Source organism: Polyodon spathula, chromosome 5 (genome assembly GCF_017654505.1).
Source record: "Polyodon spathula isolate WHYD16114869_AA chromosome 5, ASM1765450v1, whole genome shotgun sequence".
In the NCBI taxonomy this organism is placed as follows: domain Eukaryota; kingdom Metazoa; phylum Chordata; class Actinopteri; order Acipenseriformes; family Polyodontidae; genus Polyodon; species Polyodon spathula.
This window is the reverse complement of record NC_054538.1, coordinates 1,359,376-1,383,252: the sequence shown is the minus strand read 5'-3', so window position 1 is coordinate 1,383,252 and position 23,877 is coordinate 1,359,376. Positions and strand designations below refer to the sequence as shown.

The 23,877-nt window shown below is 47.8% G+C and overlaps 1 protein-coding gene across 2 annotated transcripts in view; it reads right to left on the bottom strand.

Annotated features, from left to right (window-relative positions):
- Nucleotides 1-23,877, bottom strand: part of LOC121315389 (serine/threonine-protein kinase D3-like) — a 118,070-nt gene that overhangs the window by 35,111 nt on the left and 59,082 nt on the right. Inside the window, exons 4-10 of one of the 2 annotated variants that reach the window (XM_041249444.1) lie at nucleotides 14,123-14,254; nucleotides 12,745-12,902; nucleotides 10,893-11,085; nucleotides 9,683-9,760; nucleotides 5,109-5,292; nucleotides 4,277-4,400; nucleotides 313-390 (exon numbers count right to left, since the gene is read on the bottom strand). In XM_041249444.1, coding sequence (XP_041105378.1) covers nucleotides 313-390; nucleotides 4,277-4,400; nucleotides 5,109-5,292; nucleotides 9,683-9,760; nucleotides 10,893-11,085; nucleotides 12,745-12,902; nucleotides 14,123-14,254 — 947 coding nt within the window. The remainder of the gene's footprint in view (nucleotides 1-312; nucleotides 391-4,276; nucleotides 4,401-5,108; nucleotides 5,293-9,682; nucleotides 9,761-10,892; nucleotides 11,086-12,744; nucleotides 12,903-14,122; nucleotides 14,255-23,877) is intronic. The other variant, XM_041249445.1, reaches the window with a different exon arrangement.

The window sequence follows — 23,877 nt, the reverse complement described above, 5'->3', positions numbered from 1 at the left end:
AAAACACAGGACAAAAACATAACAGAAAATAAAAATTGTACCTTTGTACTGGAAAGGATTCAGAACTTCATTTTGAAAATCACAGAACATACCTATAAATGTTAAGACACTAACTCCAAAGTGCCTACACCCAGAAAATTTTAAAGTCTCTATAACCCTGAAAAACAAGAGTCACATGGCCGCAATACAGCTGCTATATTAGGTCAGAGGTCAATGTCATGTTTAGCCTACAGTGTTTAAATACTGGTGTGTGGAGAGTATGAAGCCAGTATCTGAAAGCATCAGAAAGCACACTGACAAGCGGGCTCTTACCTTGTAGTATTTGGCTCCAGTGTCATTCTGGAACAGGGTTAGGCATTTACTGTCCAGCCTCCAGAAATGTCTCTTTCTCTAAAACAGGCACAAGAACATAGTCACAATCCTGCACTGCCACACAGAGCACACAAGAACACACAGTCACAATCCTGCACTGACACACAGTCACAATCCTGCACTGCCACACAGAGCACACAAGAACACACAGTCACAATCCTGCACTGACACACAGAGCACACAAGAACACAGTCACAATCCTGCACTGACACACAGAGCAGACAAGAACACACAGTCACAATCCTGCACTGACACACAGAGCAGCCAAGAACACACAGTCATAATCCTGCACTGACACACAGAGCAGCCAAGAACACACAGTCATAATCCTGCACTGACACACAGAGCAGCCAAGAACACACAGTCACAATCCTGCACTGACACACAAAGCACACAGTCACAATCCTGCACTGACACACACAGCACACAAGAACATACAGTCACAATCCTGCACTGACACACAGAGCACACAAGAACACACAGTCACAATCCTGCACTGACACACAGAGCAGCCAAGAACACACAGTCACAATCCTGCACTGACACACACAGCACACAAGAATACAGTCACAATCCTGCACTGACACACAGAGCAGACAAGAACACACAGTCACAATCCTGCACTGACACACAGTCACAATCCTGCACTGCCACACAGAGCACACAAGAACACACAGTCACAATCCTGCACTGACACACAGAGCACACAAGAACACAGTCACAATCCTGCACTGACACACAGAGCAGACAAGAACACACAGTCACAATCCTGCACTGACACACAGAGCAGCCAAGAACACACAGTCATAATCCTGCACTGACACACAGAGCAGCCAAGAACACACAGTCACAATCCTGCACTGACACACAAAGCACACAGTCACACACAGTCACAATCCTGCACTGACACACACAGCACACAAGAACACAGTCACAATCCTGCACTGACACACAGAGCACACAAGAACACACAGTCACAATCCTGCACTGACACACAGAGCACACAAGAACACACAGTCACAATCCTGCACTGACACACAGAGCACACAAGAACACACAGTCACAATCCTGCACTGACACACAGAGCAGACAAGAACACACAGTCACAATCCTGCACTGACACACAGAGCAGCCAAGAACACACAGTCATAATCCTGCACTGACACACAGAGCAGACAAGAACACACAGTCACAATCCTGCACTGACACACAGAGCACACAAGAACACACAGTCACAATCCTGCACTGACACACAGAGCACACAAGAACACACAGTCACAATCCTGCACTGACACACAGAGCACACAAGAACACACAGTCACAATCCTGCACTGACACACAGAGCAGCCAAGAACACACAGTCACAATCCTGCACTGACACACAGAGCACACAGTCACACACAGTCACAATCCTGCACTGACACACACAGCAGACAAGAACACACAGTCACAATCCTGCACTGACACACAGAGCAGACAAGAATGCAGTCACAATCCTGCACTGACACACAGAGCAGACAGGAACACAGTCACAATCCTGCACTGACACACAGAGCACACAAGAACACACAGTCACAATCCTGCACTGACACACAGAGCAGACAAGAACACACAGTCACAATCCTGCACTGACACACAGAGCAGACAAGAACACACAGTCACAATCCTGCACTGACACACAGAGCACACAGTCACACACAGTCACAATCCTGCACTGACACACAAAGCACACAGTCACAATCCTGCACTGACACACAGAGCACACAGTCACACACAGTCACAATCCTGCACTGACACACAGAGCACACAAGAACACACAGTCACAATCCTGCACTGACACACAGAGCACACAGTCACACACAGTCACAATCCTGCACTGACACACAGAGCAGACAAGAACACACAGTCACAATCCTGCACTGACACACAGAGCAGACAAGAACACACAGTCACAATCCTGCACTGACACACACAGCACACAAGAACACAGTCACAATCCTGCACTGACACACAAAGCAGACAAGAACACAGTCACAATCCTGCACTGACACACAGAGCACACAAGAACACACAGTCACAATCCTGCACTGACACACAGAGCACACAAGAACACACAGTCACAATCCTGCACTGACACACAGAGCACACAGTCACACACAGTCACAATCCTGCACTGACACACACAGCAGACAAGAACACACAGTCACAATCCTGCACTGACACACAGAGCACACAGTCACAATCCTGCACTGACACACAAAGCACACAGTCACAATCCTGCACTGACACACAGAGCACACAAGAACACACAGTCACAATCCTGCACTGACACACAGAGCAGACAAGAACACACAGTCACAATCCTGCACTGACACACAGAGCACACAAGAACACACAGTCACAATCCTGCACTGACACACAGAGCACACAGTCACACACAGTCACAATCCTGCACTGACACACAGAGCACACAGTCACAATCCTGCACTGACACACAGAGCACACAAGAACACACAGTCACAATCCTGCACTGACACACAGAGCACACAAGAACACACAGTCACAATCCTGCACTGACACACAGAGCACACAAGAACACACAGTCACAATCCTGCACTGACACACAGAGCAGACAAGAACACACAGTCACAATCCTGCACTGACACACAGAGCAGACAAGAACACACAGTCACAATCCTGCACTGACACACACAGCACACAAGAACACAGTCACAATCCTGCACTGACACACAAAGCAGACAAGAAAACAGTCACAATCCTGCACTGACACACAAAGCAGACAAGAACACAGTCACAATCCTGCACTGACACACAGAGCAGAGCACACAATGAAAAACACCTGTTTCAGTTCTGAAACTTGCAATAGGGTAAAACAGCCGAGGAATCCTGCTACTCTGGAATGTTTCTTAATTGTTTTTGTTGCTTCGTGTATCTTTTAATTTACACAAGCCATATCAATTTACGTAAAATAAAACTGTGAAGATTTCTGGGGGTTACTGCCCTCTAACGGCAGCATACAGTACTTAACTATGGAAACTGTTCTTCTCTAGACAGCAGCTGTGTTGTTGACATATTGCCATGGAGACGCTGTGAGGTCATTAGTCAGCTGATGTACTATGAGGTTGTGCAAACATTACACACAAACAGCACTGTCCCAAGAAGTAAATGCATTTTTGAATTTGTATAAAACATGATGTTAAGATGTCTAAGTAAAATCACGATTGAAATAACCCCCCCCAAAAAAAAAAAAAAAACACTAATGTTGCTTTCAGACACACATATAGTATGTTTTGTCTAACAAGACATCTCTAGCAAAGTGAGAGCACTAAACACAGATGAGACTTCATGATCCACCTTGTGGCCTGACCTCTTATGAGATGCAACATTTTGAAATGCAAAGCTGCTGTGGCACTGAAGAAAATGCATAGACATTTATATCGAGAAAAGGTGAAAACCCACCCATTGAAGTAACACAGTTTGAAATAAACCACTGAAGAATTAAACTGAAGCACTGACAAGTATTAGAAAGTTATTTGTTTACAGTTTCACAACATTAAAAGGGTGTTTTTCTCATTTCACAAAGTAAAAAAATTGAGCAATTGTCACTTTGCCCCCCCCCCCCCCCCCCCCACTTTTGCCCCCCCACCCACCCCCCCCCCCCCCCCCCCCCCCCCCCCCCCCCCCACCCCCTCCCCACCCCCCCCCCCCCCCCCCCCCCCCCCCCCCCCCAGTGATGAGAGTGATGAGACTCTTGGTTTTCCACTCCAGTAAGTGCCCATGTTTGGCTGCATTACCTCTGAGTTCCATGTCCTTTGGTTAAGCCCATGACGTTTTGTGTTATAGGACTACAATACTTAAACAAGATATTAGAGGAGGCTCTTACCAAGTTGTCCCTGCTTGTGTAGTGCACCATCCACCCCTCCCTGACCATGGTGCTGCTCTTCCTTTTTGTGTGCTTCATGGACTGTACCACTCTCATCAGAGGGATGTTGCTGCTTGTAGAAGGACTACCAGAGAAGAGAGGAACTGGATCAAGTTAATGAAGCCTCAAACGCAGGCGCAGAGTTTCAATTACAACTGTTTGTCAAGCACTGCAACAACCGTTATGTATTTTCTGGATAGCCAAATATAATCTGTTCTGTATGTGATAAGCATTTACAAAAAACAAAACCAAAACAATGGATTAATCATTTACAGCTAACATTATCCAACTTACAAGGATAAGGTTATGACAGTGCATAGGAATTTGAGTCATTTCAACTATTCATAGATTCCACGTTCTGAACCTGGAAAACAGTCTATAAATCTCATCTCACACCAATATCAAACTGTGGCTGCCTGTTCCATTTGCAAAGTAAAATCGGCAGCTGGACTTTACAGAAAAGGTCACAGATTGCAACTGCATATTTATAACATTTTTGTGTTATTACCATTTAGAAATTCTTTCACCTACCAATATTTGATCGATAGAATTAACTGTCGCTTGTTTGCTTTCACATTCTCCCCCCCCCCCCCCCCCCCCCAAAACCCACACTCAGGACTAATATAAATCAAAGCAATTTCTAGAGACACAGTTCCACCCCATTTCAAACTGATTGGTCTGCTGACAGTGGAAACAAACGGAAAGGATTTCCACTCTTTCCCTGTGGTATGTGTACATGGTTCATTACCCCGATGTGCCTAAATGAACGCTGATCTTGATAAGGGCTCGGTACCTTATCGTCTTCACTTGCTCTTCATCTTTCTCCCCGTCCAGATCAGGAGAATCCATGAAGAAGATCTTGTCTTCGGGGGTGGAGTGCTCCTCCGGGTCGTCCAGCCCTCTGCTGCAGTCACTGTTCATATCCCCGCTGTCCACCTCCATGGGCAGCTCAGAGTCTGGTCCTGGGCTGGCAGGCTCTAGGAATAGAGGGACACAGCAGGGAATAAGCCAGAGACTGTGCTGGATCCACAAGCACAGAAGACCTTCACTGGTACAGCTCTCCCAATGCAATCTGAGGCTTCTGAATCCATCACTGACTGTACTGTGCTTTGCATTATGCTCCGATGCACACGCACAGGTGAGTGTTCAGCTGGTAATGAAAGTTGCGCTGGCTGCATGATCCCAGTCCCATTGCTTTCAGGGTTAGTCACACATAGACTGTTCTCTTAAAACAAACTCAACTTGTGATTCCCTCCAACATTGGCTAAGATGGGAAAATGCAGGGAAACAGAAGTACTTTTGGGAAAGAGCCTTCAGCTTTCTCACTAACACAATTGCTTATCCTATTGGGCTTGTGAGGAGCAAGAAGAAGCACGAGAGAAAGCAATGCTTCCTGTAAGCTCTAGAGCACGGGGAGGGGGTGCCCTGGTCCTGGAGAGCCACAATCCTACAGGATTCATACCTGTCTTTAAATCATCAAGTGCTAAAAACCTGGAAAAAACATTAGTGTTGACAAATTAGGAAATGAATTGCTTCCATGCAGTAATTGAGACCCTGTGACTCTCCAGGACCAGGCCTGTGTATCAGTCAGGGCTTACACAGAGACATTTCACTGACCGGCAACTCCAAGCAAACTTCACAAGCAGGGCCGGACTTAAGCCAAGCGAGCGAGGCGGCTGCCTAGGGACCACAACCTTCCAGGGGCCCCACGCTGAACCAGACTGCCGCGAGATTTAATGTGCCGCAAGATATAGTGAGCATGTTAAGAGAGGCTCTCAGAGAAGCTCAGTGAAAGAACCCACTTAATGGCATTCTCAGGTCTGCTCCCTCTAAGCAGCTCAGAGCTGCAGAACAGATTCCATCCATGATCCAAGCAGAAAAACTCACTCTGAGCCACTCAGTTACTTAACGCACCCAGAGAGCACTTTCAGAAAGTGAGCTACTCGGAGCGGCTCAGTAAAATAATCAATTTAAGGGCTCGTTCAGTTCCACTCAAGCTGAGACAGTGCTACATTCTAGTGCTAGATTTATTCGCCAAAAGAGAGGAAATGTGTGTGTTTTTTGGAAATTGTGGCTTTCTGGACAAGATCATCACTAAAGCTAAATCCCACATTTCAAATATAAATAGAAAAAATGCTTTATATAATAACAATATACAAGACACAGATGATAGAATCTGAGATAGGAATGAGAGTTTATCTTCAAACTGGGAACTTTGGAACCTCTGAGAATGAACATTATATTTTAATAATCATGACAGCATCCACAGAATGTTTGTATAATTACAAATAACGAACAGCAAGTTACTGCACTGTGTTTACTTTTCTTTTTAAACAGCTTTTGCCTGAAATATCCTGAAAATAAGACTTTTTAATCTTTTAAACCTCTGTACACTGCAGTTTAACACACACACACACGACCAATTCTCTCATATTACCGAATTACAAATGGTACATTGAAATTTCGTTCTGTTTTATATTTTATTTTAAAACACTGAAACTCAAAATCAATTATTGTAAGGTGACATTGGTTTTATGTTGGGAAATATTTTTAAGAAAAATAAAAAACTGAAATATTTTGCTTGCATAAGTATTCAACCCCCACACATTAATATTTGGTAGAGCCACCTTTCGTTGCAATAACAGCTTTAAGTTTTTTGGGGTAAGTATGTCCCAGCTTTGCACATAGTGGCAGAGTGATTTTGGCCCATTGTTCTTGGCAGATTTGCTCCAGATTGTTCAGGTTGGTTGGACGATGCTTGTGGACCTCAATTTTCAAATAGTGCCACAGATTCTCAATGGGATTGAGATCAGGACTTTGACTGGGCCACTGTAGGACATTCACCTTTTTGTTCTTGAGCCACTCCAATTTTGCTTTCGCCTTGTGCTTGGGATCATTGTCCTGCTGAAAGGAGAATTTCCTCCCAAGCTTCAGTTTTTTAGCAGACTGAAGCAGATCCTCTTGCAGTATTTTCCTGTATTTTGCTCCATCTATTCTTCGTTCAATTGTAACAAGATGCCCAGTCCCTGCTGATGAGAAGCATCCCCACAGCATGATGCTGCCACCACCATACTTCACTGTAGGGATGGTGTGTCTTGAGGCATGGGCAGTGTTAGGTTTGCGCCACACATAGTGCTTTGAGTTTTGGCCAAAAAGCTCTATCTTGGTCTCATCTGACCACAAAACCTTTTCCCACATCGCAGCTGGGTCACTCTCATGCTTTCTGGCAAACTCCAGACGTCCTTTCAGATGGTAATTTTTGAGTAACAGCTTCTTTCTTGCCACCCTCCCATACAGGCCAGTGTTATGCAGAGCTCTGGATATGGTTGACCGGTGCACCATTACTCCACCCCCAGCCACTGAACTCTGTAGTTCCTTCAAAGTGATTGTTGGCCTCTCTGTGGCTTCTCTCACAAGTCTCATTCTTGTTTGAGCTCTGAGTTTTGAGGGATGGCCTTTTCTTGCCAGTGCCTGGGTGGTGTGGTGCAGCTTCCACTTCCTGACTATTGATCCAGCTGTGCTCACTGGAATATCCAAACACTTGGATATTTTTTTTACCCTTTCCCTAATCTATGCATTTGTATTACTTTATCTCTAACTTCTGTAGAATGCTCTTTGGTCTTCATTTTCCTTCAGATTCACAGCCTTACCAATGATCCTTCAACAGTGGGGTTTTTATCCAGAAAATGTGACAGCAACTTTAATGGTTCACAGGTGGAGGCCAATGGTAAGGTAATTGTGTCCTCGTTAGGGCAATTTCTTTCATCGGTGCAAACTGGGAGCTTCTACAGCACAGGGGTTGAATACTTATGCAAGCAAGATATTTCAGTTTTTTATTTTTCTTAAAAATATTTCCCAACACAAAACCAATGTCACCTTACAATAATTGATTGTGAGTGTCAGTGTTTTAAAATAAAATATCAAACTGAACGAAATTTCAATGTACCATTTGTAATTCGGTAATATGAGAGAATTGGTCAGGGGTCTGAATACTTTTGCAAGGCATTGTGTATATATATATATATATATATATATATATATATATATATATATATATATATATATATTATATATCTGTCTGTCTATCTATGTGTGTGTCATATATCATTTATATGTCGTGTTAACAAAGATTCTTTTAGTAGTAATTCACTTAAACTAAAAAAAAAAATGATCATTTTAAAATGATCCATTTTTATTTTTTATTAGTAATAATAATAATAATAATAATAATAATAGAACTACCTCTACCCACGTCTAAAATACTCTAAGTAGGCCTACATTGTTTATTAATTATTTTTCTTCTAAGAAAAAATTAAACAATATTATAGGCTGCTATGAGTGTTGCCATGGATATGAGAGAGATGAGGCAGAACTTCATTTTTACTAAATATTACCTATATGGGTGTGATTAGAGATGGGGTACATTTTGATAGAAATATTTACTGAACCCCAAAACACTAAAAACTAACTGAAGGGGGGTGGTGGTCCTCTCTGGTGCTAAACTTTCAAAACAGTTCAGCCCCAGTTTTGTAAATGACTTGCAGCCCTGACGCTGTAGCTGCAGCTCACCATGCTGGCACCTCGCAGGTATGGTCCTGTGAAAATGCTGCAGAACATGCATGAGAAGAGAGTCGAGAGACCCTTCCAGTGATGGGTGCTTCTAGGGAGCGCAGCTTTTCCAGGCTGAAACTGATCAAGACTTTGCGTACAATGATGACTCAAAGAAGATTGTTAAATTTGGCCATACTGACAACAATTTAGAATACTCAAATTTGATAAAGGACTAGGAAAATGGCTTTGCAATTTATAGGCTTAAAGTAATTTAGAATGTAAAATGAAGAAAAGGATTTGATAATGCCCAGGGGTTACTTTGTAAAAACATTTTGTAAAAAGAGGCATTGCACACAGTGTCAAGTGACAAAGAGGGATTTATTGTTATTATTATTTACGTATTTATTTCTGTCTGGTTACTCTCGCCGTCGACCTGGCAGAATCCACTTATAGTCTGGCATTGCAGTATTTCAATAGGCCATTCAAGAAAAAGAAAAAAATTAATATGTGATATGACTGAAGTAGACTGGCATTCTCAGCTGTGAATTATACAAAAAGATAACGTCTAACAAACAAACTGAAACAAGCATTGATTAACATTTTAATATCATGAATACTATTTACTGTATCTTAATGTTAGTATATATAGGTGCATGTGATTACATGATGCATGTATATTCTCACTAAGAGACGGTTGCTACGGTAACACTGATGTGATGTTCTGGACCCTGCACTTGATCATCACCGCCTAGGGCCTCACACAGCCTGAGGCCGGCCCTGGTCGATTGCACAGCTTATGAATAGAAATGTACTTGCCTCCATTAAAGAAAACTTCACCAAGACAGTCTCGGGGGACTTTGGATGCACAGCGCTTGTGACAATTAAATTTACAATCTAAAAATAAAATAAGATGAATGAATGAATAAATAAGTGCATAAACTGGCAAAATAAATACATGCATACATAAATAAATACATATGATTGTTTTAAAAAGAAACAGCAGACAAGATGATTTAACAATAACAATAATAATAATAATAATAACAACAATAATAACAGTGTTAAACTAGCCAAGGTCTGGTGTGTTAGTAGCCTGTTAGCTGTGGAATGTGGTGGGAGGCTACTCTGCCTCTCGTTCCAAGCTTTATTACAATCTTTTCCCAACCAATGTATTTACTGTATTTTTCATAAAGTAAAAAAATATATATTATTGCAAAAAAAAACTTGAACATGGCCTCCTGCTGAGCAGCCACTTATAACAATAGACCAGAAATCCTAGAGGAGCACTTTGCAGTAGCTGTGTAGAGTATCAGCTCAGCTTCAGTGTGTTTATCCGCACTGCTGACCCCCAGACAGACAGCATGCTCACCATGTACTGTTGCATAACAGAACTATAAACAGGACGGGCCTTCTTAATACAAGGGCTGGTTTTGACTTTGTTTTCAGCAAACATATTTATGTAAGGCTACTTATCTCTCTCAACCCATCTTTTGACCAAACTGCTTTGCGATTCTACTCCATTATTATAACCACCCTGAGCTTGGTGTTAAACACTGCCTTTTTTGAACCGGTGTGTTTCTGAACCACATGACCTGATAACACTCATACATCTTCAATCCAGAACCCTTTTGATAAAGCGAGTGGGTCTGAATGAAAAGCATATGAAGCCTCAAACACTGAGCTTCATCTCCAGCCCAGATTGATCTTGGATTCCTGCTGTTCACAGTTCAAACTCCTGATGATCTCAGAGCAGCTGCTATTGTGCAGGTATCAAAACAGGCATGAGTAACTACTATTATGTCAACAGTTCCACACTTGCCAACAAAAGGATCAGAATGATTAATGCAGAACAAGGTTCCCGCACATCAGAAGACTATGAATAAATAGTTCTATCTGTACGCTCCATATTGAACAAAGCCGTGTGTGTGCAGACAGGGGCTTCAGGCTGTTCATTAGGCAACACTCTCTCCTGTCAGAAAGCACAGGTGGGTGCTGCTAAGCCAGCGAGGTGGATGGTGATGCCTACCTTTGCACTGCATGCCCTGGCGGAAGAGGCCCTTGAGCAGGCGCTTGCAGTACTGGCAGATTGTGGGCCGTGTGTAGGAGTGCACAGCGAAGGTGTGAGGAACCTTCACCCGCCCCAGCACCATCTTCTCCATCCAAATGGGACGGCCACTCCAGGAAGGGATGCGCTTGCCAGCCTCTTGGTGAGAACGTTGCTGAAGCAAAAGCACAGAGCTTTAATCATACAGTTATAGCAGTGCTGGAATGAGACCCGGTACACTTAGACACACGTCTCAGAGAGAAAGCACTGCACTTTATATTGAGAGCTGGGTTGTGTGGGAGTAACTGATCAATGTTTTAGACACACAGTTTAGATGTTTAGAGACAACCACTGGCACACAGAGAACTTATAATTACATCTCCATTGACCATCTGCAAGGACAAAAGACTGCATGTCACTGGAATGGTTATGTAAAGGAAGTTACATAAGCAAAGAATGGGAACCAACAGCTGAATGTTATTAGGAAGCTGCATTTTGCAAGACAAGATAAATAAAGTAGCTAGCAAATTACTGTAGCCAGAAAAAATTATTTGTCAAGAACATTCGAAATCTGTTTGAGATGAATTGATAACCACCATCCAATAGGAGTAACCATTAGATTTTTTATGAAATGTTTTTCTTGTTTGTTTTGTTTTTTATAGTAGTTAAATACATTTCTTTTTTAAAGTGTGTTGAATGGTTCGATTCGGAATGTCAAACTGAAATTTAAATAAATTAATGACCTTAAAATAATAATTTAAATAAAACAACGTAATATGCGTTACTGTTCTGAAGACTAGATCCAGCAAGGACATGAGTGTGAGTGAACTCATTATAAGAGAAGCCCATCATACTTAGGAGGACTGTATTTAATTTCACAGCACTTAAAATATCTAAACAAGGGATCTAAATACAGCCCATTTAATTAGATGTGTGTTTCATACCTCCTCAATGCACACTGCTGTGTGTTCAATGGGAGCAGTATTGTATTGTATTGGACTGTGTGTTTCATACCTCCTCAATGCACACTGCTGTGTGTTCAATGGGAGCAGTATTGTATTGTATTGGACTGTGTGTTTCATACCTCCTCAATGCACACTGCTGTGTGTTCAATGGGAGCAGTATTGTATTGGACTGTGTGTTTCATACCTCCTCAATGCACACTGCAGTGTGTTCAATGGGAGCAGTATTGTATTGTATTGGACTGTGTGTTTCATACCTCCTCAATGCACACTGCTGTGTGTTCAATGGGAGCAGTATTGTATTGTATTGGACTGTGTGTTTCATACCTCCTCAATGCACACTGCTGTGTGTTCAATGGGAGCAGTATTGTCTGGTATTGGACTGTGTGTTTCATACCTCCTCAATGCACACTGCTGTGTGTTCAATGGGAGCAGTATTGTATTGTATTGGACTGTGTGTTTCATACCTCCTCAATGCACACTGCTGTGTGTTCAATGGGAGCAGTATTGTCTGGTATTGGACTGTGTGTTTCATACCTCCTCAATGCACACTGCTGTGTGTTCAATGGGAGCAGTATTGTATTGTATTGGACTGTGTGTTTCATACCTCCTCAATGCGCACTGCTGTGTGTTCAATGGGAGCAGTATTGTATTGGACTGTGTGTTTCATACCTCCTCAATGCACACTGCTGTGTGTTCAATGGGAGCAGTATTGTATTGTATTGGACTGTGTGTTTCATACCTCCTCAATGCACACTGCTGTGTGTTCAATGGGAGCAGTATTGTATTGGACTGTGTGTTTCATACCTCCTCAATGCACACTGCTGTGTGTTCAATGGGAGCAGTACCGTATTGGACTGTGTGTTTCATACCTCCTCAATGCACACTGCTGTGTGTTCAATGGGAGCAGGTCTCGGGACAGGCAGCCCAGGTCCTGGCAGAGAGACATTCGACAAGCGCCTCTTCTTCACTCCGCTGCAGTTGTTCGGTATTTTAAAGGCACAGCGCTTGTGGTAGTTCAGCCCACACCCTACAAAAATGAATACATTAGTACAGCATTTATGTCAGTTGTTTACATTATTATTATTTCTTTACAATAGCAATTATTATTTTATTTACAATAGCAAGACATACAGTATGTCCATACATAATTAAAGCCCACAAATGTTTTGTTTTTGTTTTTTATTCTGGTGAAATACTGTATGGTAATTCTTTATTGTATAATCTGCTTTTTACCCTGCTATAAAACAAACTGCATTGTAGGTAGGTTAATACCTGAAAAGCCTCCACTAGATGGCTCCAAAACTACTAGGATGTTAGTATGGAAGCAAAGGCTGTAGTACTGCATCTCTAAGGTTGTTTTCTTTGCCTAAATATGAGTACGAACAGTGCAGAAGTAGACAAATAAACAAGTAGCATGTATATTATTAGTAGTAATATAGTGAAAAGTGTCCTATATATTTGTAGCAGCATCTTCTTTACTGGCTGGCAGGATAAGATGCTGCTGCAAGCAGCAGCTATAGCTTTGCATCACTACAGAACTAACTAATGTTGCTTCACAGTCTAATGAAACCTGCTTAATACTGTCACGTTAACATATTGAATTACATACCACTTTGTCGTTTTCCATAAACAGTACCACACAAAAAAACTGACAAATGGAAAAATATGACATTTCAAAATCTAAACATGAAACTTTTGTGAAATCATTTTCTTGTTTCTTTGATTACATTATGTTAAATAAAAGATCCAAAATTATGTTCCTACAGTATTTTTTTTTTTTTTTTTTTTTTTTTTTTTAAATTATGTTTCAATCCTAAACTTTTAGGTGATGCAAAATGTTTGGTAGTAGCTGTATAGAGAATAGCTTAATATAGCAAATGCCTAAGCAACGTTTCAAAAATGACACTCATTCGGTCTGAACGCTGCGGTTCACGTGACTGATTAATTATAGGAATTATACCATGTCCTTCCCTGGCTGGCTTCTCATTACTGTGGATCCTGCTCACAAGATGAGTCAGCATGCTTTGATGGTGGTCCTTTCCACCCACAATGAGTCCCAGTAAAACCAGTGAAATCAGCTTCAAAGAAACTTCTTTTAAATAGAAGGAAGGCCCTGAAAGAAGCGCCACATCCTTCAGAAAGCCACCCTGGGCCTCTAGGGTTAAACCACCCACAGGGTTTAAGAGACTGGTGCTTTTATCCCTTTTTACTGGGTCCCTGCTGTCTTTCAGTTGCAACGACCCTTACCTCCACACTTCAGGCCCTGGCGCACAAGACCCCACAGCATCTCCCCGCAGTAGTCACAGAAGGTGGGCGCTTTGTAAGAGTGCACATAAAGAGTGTGGGGTCGGATCTGGAAATCTTCCACTGTGGCCAGGGCTGGAATTAAAATGAAACTTAAAAACACCAGAACAAACAAAACAAAAAAACATACAAATACCAAAGGTTAAGGCAAGCAAAGTCTGACATCAATAATAATTCTTCCTTATCTTAAAGATTGTTCAGCTGAGCAATGTTTACATAGAGAAATGGCAAGCGCACTAAAGCATGCTAACTTTCTGTGTCATTACTAGGGCTGAAGTGTTAACTGCAGTATTGCTTTTTCCAGTGCCCGTCACATCTGTTATTGATCTTTCTTTGTTAGGATTATCAGCCAGGAAGACAGACAGGAAGTGCCTGGAGATAGACAAATAAAACAGGTAGACACACATCAATGCCGTGGCTCATTCTTTAGAAAAAACAGAGCTAATAACATACCACTATAAGAGGTGTTAGTGCACTACAAGAAAAGTCACAAGTGGCAGTGGCAACCAACAGATTTCGTGATGTATTTACAGTAATTAAGAGCAAATACATTTCTTACAATGAAACATTTATACATACAATATACAAAACAGTTCCCAATACACTATATATGGAATCTTTCTTCAATGTCACTATTGATATTGCACCAGTTGTGACTCAATTTTGCAAGATGCTTGATCAGATTTTTTTATTTTTGTTTATTTTTCTTGCCAAATGTTTCATATAAAACAAATGGCACAGTTTGATTCAATTCTTTTCAAACAGATCCTCCTGTATACAGACTGACATTACTGACAGATTTAAGGAAGTAAAGGGCATCAGAAAAAATAACAGAATGAATTGGCAGAAGATCTGGAATCTGGAAGAACTATGCCATACGACTTCAATTAAGGTATAGTCTAGTGCATTTAGAAAGAGCACCTTGCTAATGCACTGCACGCTCAGTCAAAAAAAAAAAAAAGTACTTTGAGATATTATGCAACATAAACCCTACTGGTGTTTGTTATATGTATTCTGCAGTATATAAAATGTACAGCCCCTGGTTGCAGCTCGATTCAGTATGAGGCGAGGCAGCAGGTCTTGCTGATTGAGGGGCATTGCTGGCACACAGCTGGCAGGGAGGGCTTCTTCATCCCTGCCTGCACAAATGCCTGGTGTTTCATGAGGAAAAAGCCATTAGGAATGACATTTAAGCTGCAGATTTACACCACAAGTGTTTGTTAACGGACGCATACATACAATCCACTATGAAAGGTGAATGTTAAGTGCACACAGCAGCAGTTAAAAGAACTGCATTCATGCTGGTGTATCATCCATCCCGGTGATCCACTCTTCCTCACATTGTACTCACGATACACACCTGCTCCGCTCCGAACTCTCCTACACAACCATCACCGAACATTCCTCCTTTCTTCTTTTACAGGGCGTGACTGCAGGGCTCACTGACAACCAATCATTCAATTACCACCTGGCCATATTCCACACTTTTCAATCAACCACCATTCACTCAGTTACAGTTACCATCACCTGTGGCTGTGCATAGGTAGCCCCAAACACACACATCTTAGTGTGCAGGGCGTCTCCCCTGTCACAATCCCTCCTCCTGCTCCGCCACTCTGCCCTGTCACACCTCCTCCCCCTGCTCTGCCACTCTGCCCTGTCACACTCCCTCCTCCTGCTCCGCCACTCTGCCCTGTCACACTCCCTCCTCCTGCTCCGCCACTCTGCCCTGTCACACTCCCTCCTCCTGCTCTGCCACTCTGCCCTGTCACACTCCTCCCCCTGCTCCGCCACTCTGCCCTGTCACACTCCCTCCCCCTGCTCCGCCACTCTGCCCTGTCACACCTCCTCCCCCTGCTCCGCCACTCTGCCCTGTCACACTTCCTCCCCCTGCTCCGCCACTCTGCCCTGTCACACTTCCTCCCCCTGCTCCGCCACTCTGCCCTGTCACACTTCCTCCCCCTGCTCCGCCACTCTGCCCTGTCACACTTCCTCCCCCTGCTCCGCCACTCTGCCCTGTCACACTCCCTCCCCCTGCTCCGCCACTCTGCCCTGTCACACTTCCTCCCCCTGCTCCGCCACTCTGCCCTGTCACACTCCCTCCCCCTGCTCCGCCACTCTGCCCTGTCACACTTCCTCCCCCTGCTCCGCCACTCTGCCCTGTCACACTCCCTCCCCCTGCTCCGCCACTCTGCCCTGCACTCCCTCCCCCTGCTCCGCCACTCTGCCCTGTCACACTCCCTCCCCCTGCTCCGCCACTCTGCCCTGTCACACTCCCTCCCCCTGCTCCGCCACTCTGCCCTGTCACACTTCCTCCCCCTGCTCCGCCACTCTGCCCTGTCACACTCCCTCCCCCTGCTCCGCCACTCTGCCCTGTCACACTTCCTCCCCCTGCTCCGCCACTCTGCCCTGTCACACTTCCTCCCCCTGCTCTGCCACTCTGCCCTGTCACACTTCCTCCCCCTGCTCTGCCACTCTGCCCTGTCACACTTCCTCCCCCTGCTCCGCCACTCTGCCCTGTCACACTTCCTCCCCCTGCTCTGCCACTCTGCCCTGTCACACTTCCTCCCCCTGCTCCGCCACTCTGCCCTGTCACACCCCCTCCCCCTGCTCCGCCACTCTGCCCTGTCACACTCCCTCCCCCTGCTCCGCCACTCTGCCCTGTCACACTCCCTCCCCCTGCTCCGCCACTCTGCCCTGTCACACTCCCTCCCCCTGCTCCGCCACTCTGCCCTGTCACACTCCCTCCCCCTGCTCCGCCACTCTGCCCTGTCACACTTCCTCCCCCTGCTCTGCCACTCTGCCCTGTCACACTTCCTCCCCCTGCTCTGCCACTCTGCCCTGTCACACTCCCTCCCCCTGCTCCGCCACTCTGCCCTGTCACACTTCCTCCCCCTGCTCCGCCACTCTGCCCTGTCACACTCCCTCCCCCTGCTCCGCCACTCTGCCCTGTCACACTCCCTCCCCCTGCTCCGCCACTCTGCCCTGTCACACTTCCTCCCCCTGCTCCGCCACTCTGCCCTGTCACACTTCCTCCCCCTGCTCCGCCACTCTGCCCTGTCACACTCCCTCCCCCTGCTCCGCCACTCTGCCCTGTCACACTCCCTCCCCCTGCTCCGCCACTCTGCCCTGTCACACTTCCTCCCCCTGCTCCGCCACTCTGCCCTGTCACACTTCCTCCCCCTGCTCCGCCACTCTGCCCTGTCACACTTCCTCCCCCTGCTCCGCCACTCTGCCCTGTCACACTCCCTCCCCCTGCTCCGCCACTCTGCCCTGTCACACTCCCTCCCCCTGCTCCGCCACTCTGCCCTGTCACACTTCCTCCCCCTGCTCCGCCACTCTGCCCTGTCACACTCCCTCCCCCTGCTCCGCCACTCTGCCCTGTCACACTCCCTCCCCCTGCTCCGCCACTCTGCCCTGTCACACTCCCTCCCCCTGCTCCGCCACTCTGCCCTGTCACACTCCCTCCCCCTGCTCCGCCACTCTGCCCTGTCACACTCCCTCCCCCTGCTCCGCCACTCTGCCCTGTCACACTCCCTCCCCCTGCTCCGCCACTCTGCCCTGTCACACTTCCTCCCCCTGCTCCGCCACTCTGCCCTGTCACACTTCCTCCCCCTGCTCCGCCACTCTGCCCTGTCACACTTCCTCCCCCTGCTCCGCCACTCTGCCCTGTCACACTTCCTCCCCCTGCTCCGCCACTCTGCCCTGTCACACTTCCTCCCCCTGCTCCGCCACTCTGCCCTGTCACACTCCCTCCCCCTGCTCCGCCACTCTGCCCTGTCACACTTCCTCCCCCTGCTCCGCCACTCTGCCCTGTCACACTTCCTCCCCCTGCTCCGCCACTCTGCCCTGTCACACTTCCTCCCCCTGCTCCGCCACTCTGCCCTGTCACACTTCCTCCCCCTGCTCCGCCACTCTGCCCTGTCACACTTCCTCCCCCTGCTCCGCCACTCTGCCCTGTCACACTCCCTCCCCCTGCTCCGCCACTCTGCCCTGTCACACTTCCTCCCCCTGCTCCGCCACTCTGCCCTGTCACACTCCCTCCCCCTGCTCCGCCACTCTGCCCTGTCACACTTCCTCCCCCTGCTCCGCCACTCTGCCCTGTCACACTCCCTCCCCCTGCTCCGCCACTCTGCCCTGTCACACTCCCTCCCCCTGCTCCGCCACTCTGCCCTGTCACACCTCCTCCCCCTGCTCCGCCACTCTGCCCTGTCACACTCCCTCCCCCTGCTCCGCCACTCTGCCCTGTCACACTTCCTCCCCCTGCTCCGCCACTCTGCCCTGTCACACTCCCTCCCCCTGCTCCGCCACTCTGCCCTGTCACACTCCCTCCCCCTGCTCCGCCACTCTGCCCTGTCACACTCCCTCCCCCTGCTCCGCCACTCTGCCCTGTCACACTCCCTCCCCCTGCTCCGCCACTCTGCCCTGTCACACTCCCTCCCCCTGCTCCGCCACTCTGCCCTGTCACACTCCCTCCCCCTGCTCCGCCACTCTGCCCTGTCACACTTCCTCCCCCTGCTCCGCCACTCTGCCCTGTCACACTCCCTCCCCCTGCTCCGCCACTCTGCCCTGTCACACTTCCTCCCCCTGCTCCGCCACTCTGCCCTGTCACACTTCCTCCCCCTGCTCCGCCACTCTGCCCTGTCACACTTCCTCCCCCTGCTCCGCCACTCTGCCCTGTCACACTTCCTCCCCCTGCTCCGCCACTCTGCCCTGTCACACTTCCTCCCCCTGCTCCGCCACTCTGCCCTGTCACACCTCCTCCCCCTGCTCCGCCACTCTGCCCTGTCACACTCCCTCCCCCTGCTCCGCCACTCTGCCCTGTCACACTCCCTCCCCCTGCTCCGCCACTCTGCCCTGTCACACTCCCTCCCCCTGCTCCGCCACTCTGCCCTGTCACACTCCCTCCCCCTGCTCCGCCACTCTGCCCTGTCACACTTCCTCCCCCTGCTCTGCCACTCTGCCCTGTCACACTTCCTCCCCCTGCTCCGCCACTCTGCCCTGTCACACTTCCTCCCCCTGCTCCGCCACTCTGCCCTGTCACACTCCCTCCCCCTGCTCCGCCACTCTGCCCTGTCACACTCCCTCCCCCTGCTCCGCCACTCTGCCCTGTCACACTCCCTCCCTTGAGACGGGACAGTGTTTAGGGAGGGGGACGAGTCAGGCGGTGATACGGCACAGTGTGGAGGGAGGACGAGGCGGTGAGCCGGGACTGGTGTGAGACGAGGCTCAGACAGTGGAGTGAGGAGGGGACGAGGCGGTGATCCGGACAGTGTGGAAGGGGTACTCACCCCCCTGCTCCGCCACTCTGCCCTGTCACACTTCCTCCCCCTGCTCCGCCACTCTGCCCTGTCACACTCCCTCCCCCTGCTCTGCCACTCTGCCCTGTCACACTCCCTCCCCCTGCTCCGCCACTCTGCCCTGTCACACTCCCTCCCCCTGCTCCGCCACTCTGCCCTGTCACACTCCCTCCCCCTGCTCCGCCACTCTGCCCTGTCACACTTCCTCCCCCTGCTCCGCCACTCTGCCCTGTCACACTCCCTCCCCCTGCTCCGCCACTCTGCCCTGTCACACTTCCTCCCCCTGCTCCGCCACTCTGCCCTGTCACACTTCCTCCCCCTGCTCCGCCACTCTGCCCTGTCACACTCCCTCCCCCTGCTCCGCCACTCTGCCCTGTCACACTCCCTCCCCCTGCTCCGCCACTCTGCCCTGTCACACTTCCTCCCCCTGCTCCGCCACTCTGCCCTGTCACACTTCCTCCCCCTGCTCCGCCACTCTGCCCTGTCACACTTCCTCCCCCTGCTCCGCCACTCTGCCCTGTCACACTCCCTCCCCCTGCTCCGCCACTCTGCCCTGTCACACTCCCTCCCCCTGCTCCGCCACTCTGCCCTGTCACACTCCCTCCCCCTGCTCCGCCACTCTGCCCTGTCACACTCCCTCCCCCTGCTCCGCCACTCTGCCCTGTCACACTTCCTCCCCCTGCTCCGCCACTCTGCCCTGTCACACACTCTGCCCTGTCACACTCCCTCCCCCTGCTCCGCCACTCTGCCCTGTCACACTCCCTCCCCCTGCTCCGCCACTCTGCCCTGTCACACTCCCTCCCCCTGCTCCGCCACTCTGCCCTGTCACACTCCCTCCCCCTGCTCCGCCACTCTGCCCTGTCACACTCCCTCCCCCTGCTGCCACTCTGCCCTGTCACACTTCCTCCCCCTGCTCTGCCACTCTGCCCTGTCACTCCCCTCCCCCTGCTCCGCCACTCTGCCCTGTCACACTCCCTCCCCCTGCTCCGCCACTCTGCCCTGTCACACTTCCTCCCCCTGCTCCGCCACTCTGCCCTGTCACACTCCCTCCCCCTGCTCCGCCACTCTGCCCTGTCACACCTCCTCCCCCTGCTCTGCCACTCTGCCCTGTCACACTCCCTCCCCCTGCTCCGCCACTCTGCCCTGTCACACTTCCTCCCCCTGCTCTGCCACTCTGCCCTGTCACACTCCCTCCCCCTGCTCTGCCACTCTGCCCTGTCACACTCCCTCCCCCTGCTGCTCCGCCACTCTGCCCTGTCACACTTCCTCCCCCTGCTCCGCCACTCTGCCCTGTCACACTTCCTCCCCCTGCTCCGCCACTCTGCCCTGTCACACTTCCTCCCCCTGCTCCGCCACTCTGCCCTGTCACACTTCCTCCCCCTGCTCCGCCACTCTGCCCTGTCGCCACTCTGCCCTCCCCCTGCTCTCTGCCACTCTGCCCTGTCACACTCCCTCCCCCTGCTCCACCACTCTGCCCTGTCACACTTCCTCCCCTTGCTCTGCCACTCTGCCCTGTCACACTCCCTCCCCCTGCTCCACCACTCTGCCCTGTCACACTCCCTCCCCCTGCTCCACCACTCTGCCCTGTCACACTTCCTCCCCCTGCTCCGCCACTCTGCCCTGTCACACTCCCTCCTCCTGCTCTGCCACTCTACCGACACACTTCTCCCCCTGCTCTGCCTCACTGTCCAACACAAGCCAGCCTCACACTGATTATTACAGTGTGTTTTCAGGATTGCTCTACACCGGACTCTGCCACAGTCAGGGACCACGACTTTACATTGATTATTAGAGTGTGTTTTAGGATTGCTCTACAGACAAAGAAGCCCCCATCTATTATACTGTCCTGAAACCAGAGCCACCTGAACTACACTAACTGCCAGCAAAATGTGGATTCTTCAATCTATTCTTCAATGTGTCTGGACCGTGAATCATGTTTAGAAGCCTGTTGAAATATCTGATTTACATTCACCATGGGTTCCAAATGGTTTAGGAGAAACAGAATGAATTATCCAGGTGTCTACACTTTTGACAGCCATTGTATCCAGTAAAACGTTTACAGATACAGTATCCCCGACTTAAACCGTCCAGGGTTACTGCGGGCAGGCAAATAGTGTTTGCTGTTTGTCATTCCCACTGATTTCAATAACAAAAGACAGCATTGTTTATACCGTGTTAAGCAGTGTATTTTTCAGGCAAACTCAGCTATTTGGATCTCGTCATGTGCCATTCACATAGATTTAAATAACAAACACACTGCTTTATACTGTAGTAATGGCTTGTACTAACCCACAAATCAGCTGTTTTCACCTTGTTACCTTGCCATTTACTTTACTGTAGTAAAAGCTTGACAGATCAATCAATCAGCTGTTTGTGCCTCGCTATTGAATGATTACTCCTGTACTGTACCTTGGCTATTTAATCCCTGTAGGCAGTTTAGTTTGAAAAAAACAGCATTGACTTCAACAGAAAAGTAAGAAGAGAAAAGGAAAGCATTTCAGACCTGCTTTGCTGTAATGTGAAAAATGAGCCCCGCTCGTGATTGGCAAATTCAATTGTTTTAGAGGAGTTCACCAGCTGCCTGTGCTTTACTGTGCAAACAGAGCCGCCTGGATGACTGATGATTTTTTCTGAACTGCCACGTGTGTATGTGTGCTGCGCTTCTAATACTGTGGCATGCTATGAAGCAGCACCCGGATATATAGCCGAGTTTGCAGTAATGTAGCCTGTACTATACATTTCTGCACTTGCATTACTTTTTTGCCCTTACTTTTAATTACATTCATAGGTTTTAATACAGCTTTGTTATTATAATGAGTGTCTTAATAAAGATTTTAACCACACACACGCTTGATTTGTTTACTGTACTGTGATTGGGGGTCATTGAGTGTCAGGTTACCATATCGGAGTTTATATCGTCCATTGCTTACTGTGGGTGAATCACGTTAACGCAAATGCGCCCGTTCTAAGTGGAGGGGACTGTACAGTCATTCGAAGACATTCTTTCAGTACAAGAGCATGTACAGTTATGCATGGTTAAGTGCAATTCCCTACTATAGTCTTATAGAACACCTCACGGAAATATGAGGCTAAACATATGCTCCCTCTCTTTAAAACATGCAGTTCATTCTCTATGCACCACCCACAACTATGTGGTGTCATGTGGAGACCACCAATCAAATGAAAATGTGTACCCTAATCCAGCATTCACACCAAGGCCTGCAGGTATGCTGGTGCACTAAGATACTACCCAGCGCACCCCACCAAGCACAACTCCAACATTTTACTGCTCTATATATTTCTTCTCATATACAGTGCCAACAGAAAGTTTACACCCTCTTTTGCAAAGTTGACATTGGCCTCTTGGTAGCCTCTCTGATCAGTCTCCTTGTTGCTCAGTCATCCAGTTTGGAGGGACAGCCTGATCTAGGCAGGGTCTTGATGGTGCCATACACCTTCCACTTCTTAATAATCGCCTTGACCGTACTCCAAGGTATATTCAAGGCCTTTCATATTTTGTTATACCCATCCCCTTATCTGTGCCTTTCAACAACTTTGTCCCGGATTTCTTTTGAAAGCGCCTTGGTGTTCATGGTTGAGTCTTTGCTTTGAAATGCACTACCCAGCAGAGGGAACCTACAGGAACTGCTGAATTGATCCTGAAATCATGCGAATCACTACAATTTAACACAGGTGGAGGCCACTTAACTTGGTGTGTGAATTTGAAGGCAACTGGTTACACCTGAGCTAATTTAGGACTGCTATTACAAGGTGGGGTGGACACTTATCCAACAAGCTATTTCAGTTTTTATTTTTAATTAATTTTCTACAAATTTCTAGAATATTTTTTTCACTTGGAAGTTGTGGGGTAGGATTTGTAGATAAATGAAAAAAAACTATTTTAATACATTTTAATTCCAGGATATAAGGCAATAAAAGTTGAAAAATTTGAAAGGGGGTGTAGACCTTCTATAGGCACTGTACTTTGAAGGTGAGCGGGCTCCTGGGTAGGGGTTACAAATATTAAGTTTCAAACACAAACCCGCTGGTAGGATTCAAAAGAAGTGACTCTCTTGGTAAGCATATTGGATTTACACACCTCCCTCCTTGTACTGTAGCCACAGAATGTACTTGTCAAAAACACACTGTCCTAGTAGAAGGATTGTGGGTCAGGAAAACTGGAACCAAAGCATCTTTTATTCATGACAGTTACAAAAGCCTGACAGGGTATCTAGTGCACGCAGCACGGCTTGCTTTCTGTCTGCAGCAGCGACAGCGTGAGGAAGTGGGCTGACTTCAAACCTGGCGTGGTCGCTGTGTTCAGGAAGCTGTATGCTCAGAGGGGAAAAAACAAACTTGCTGCTGGTGTAAGTGCAAAGCACCTGTCTGCATCGAGAA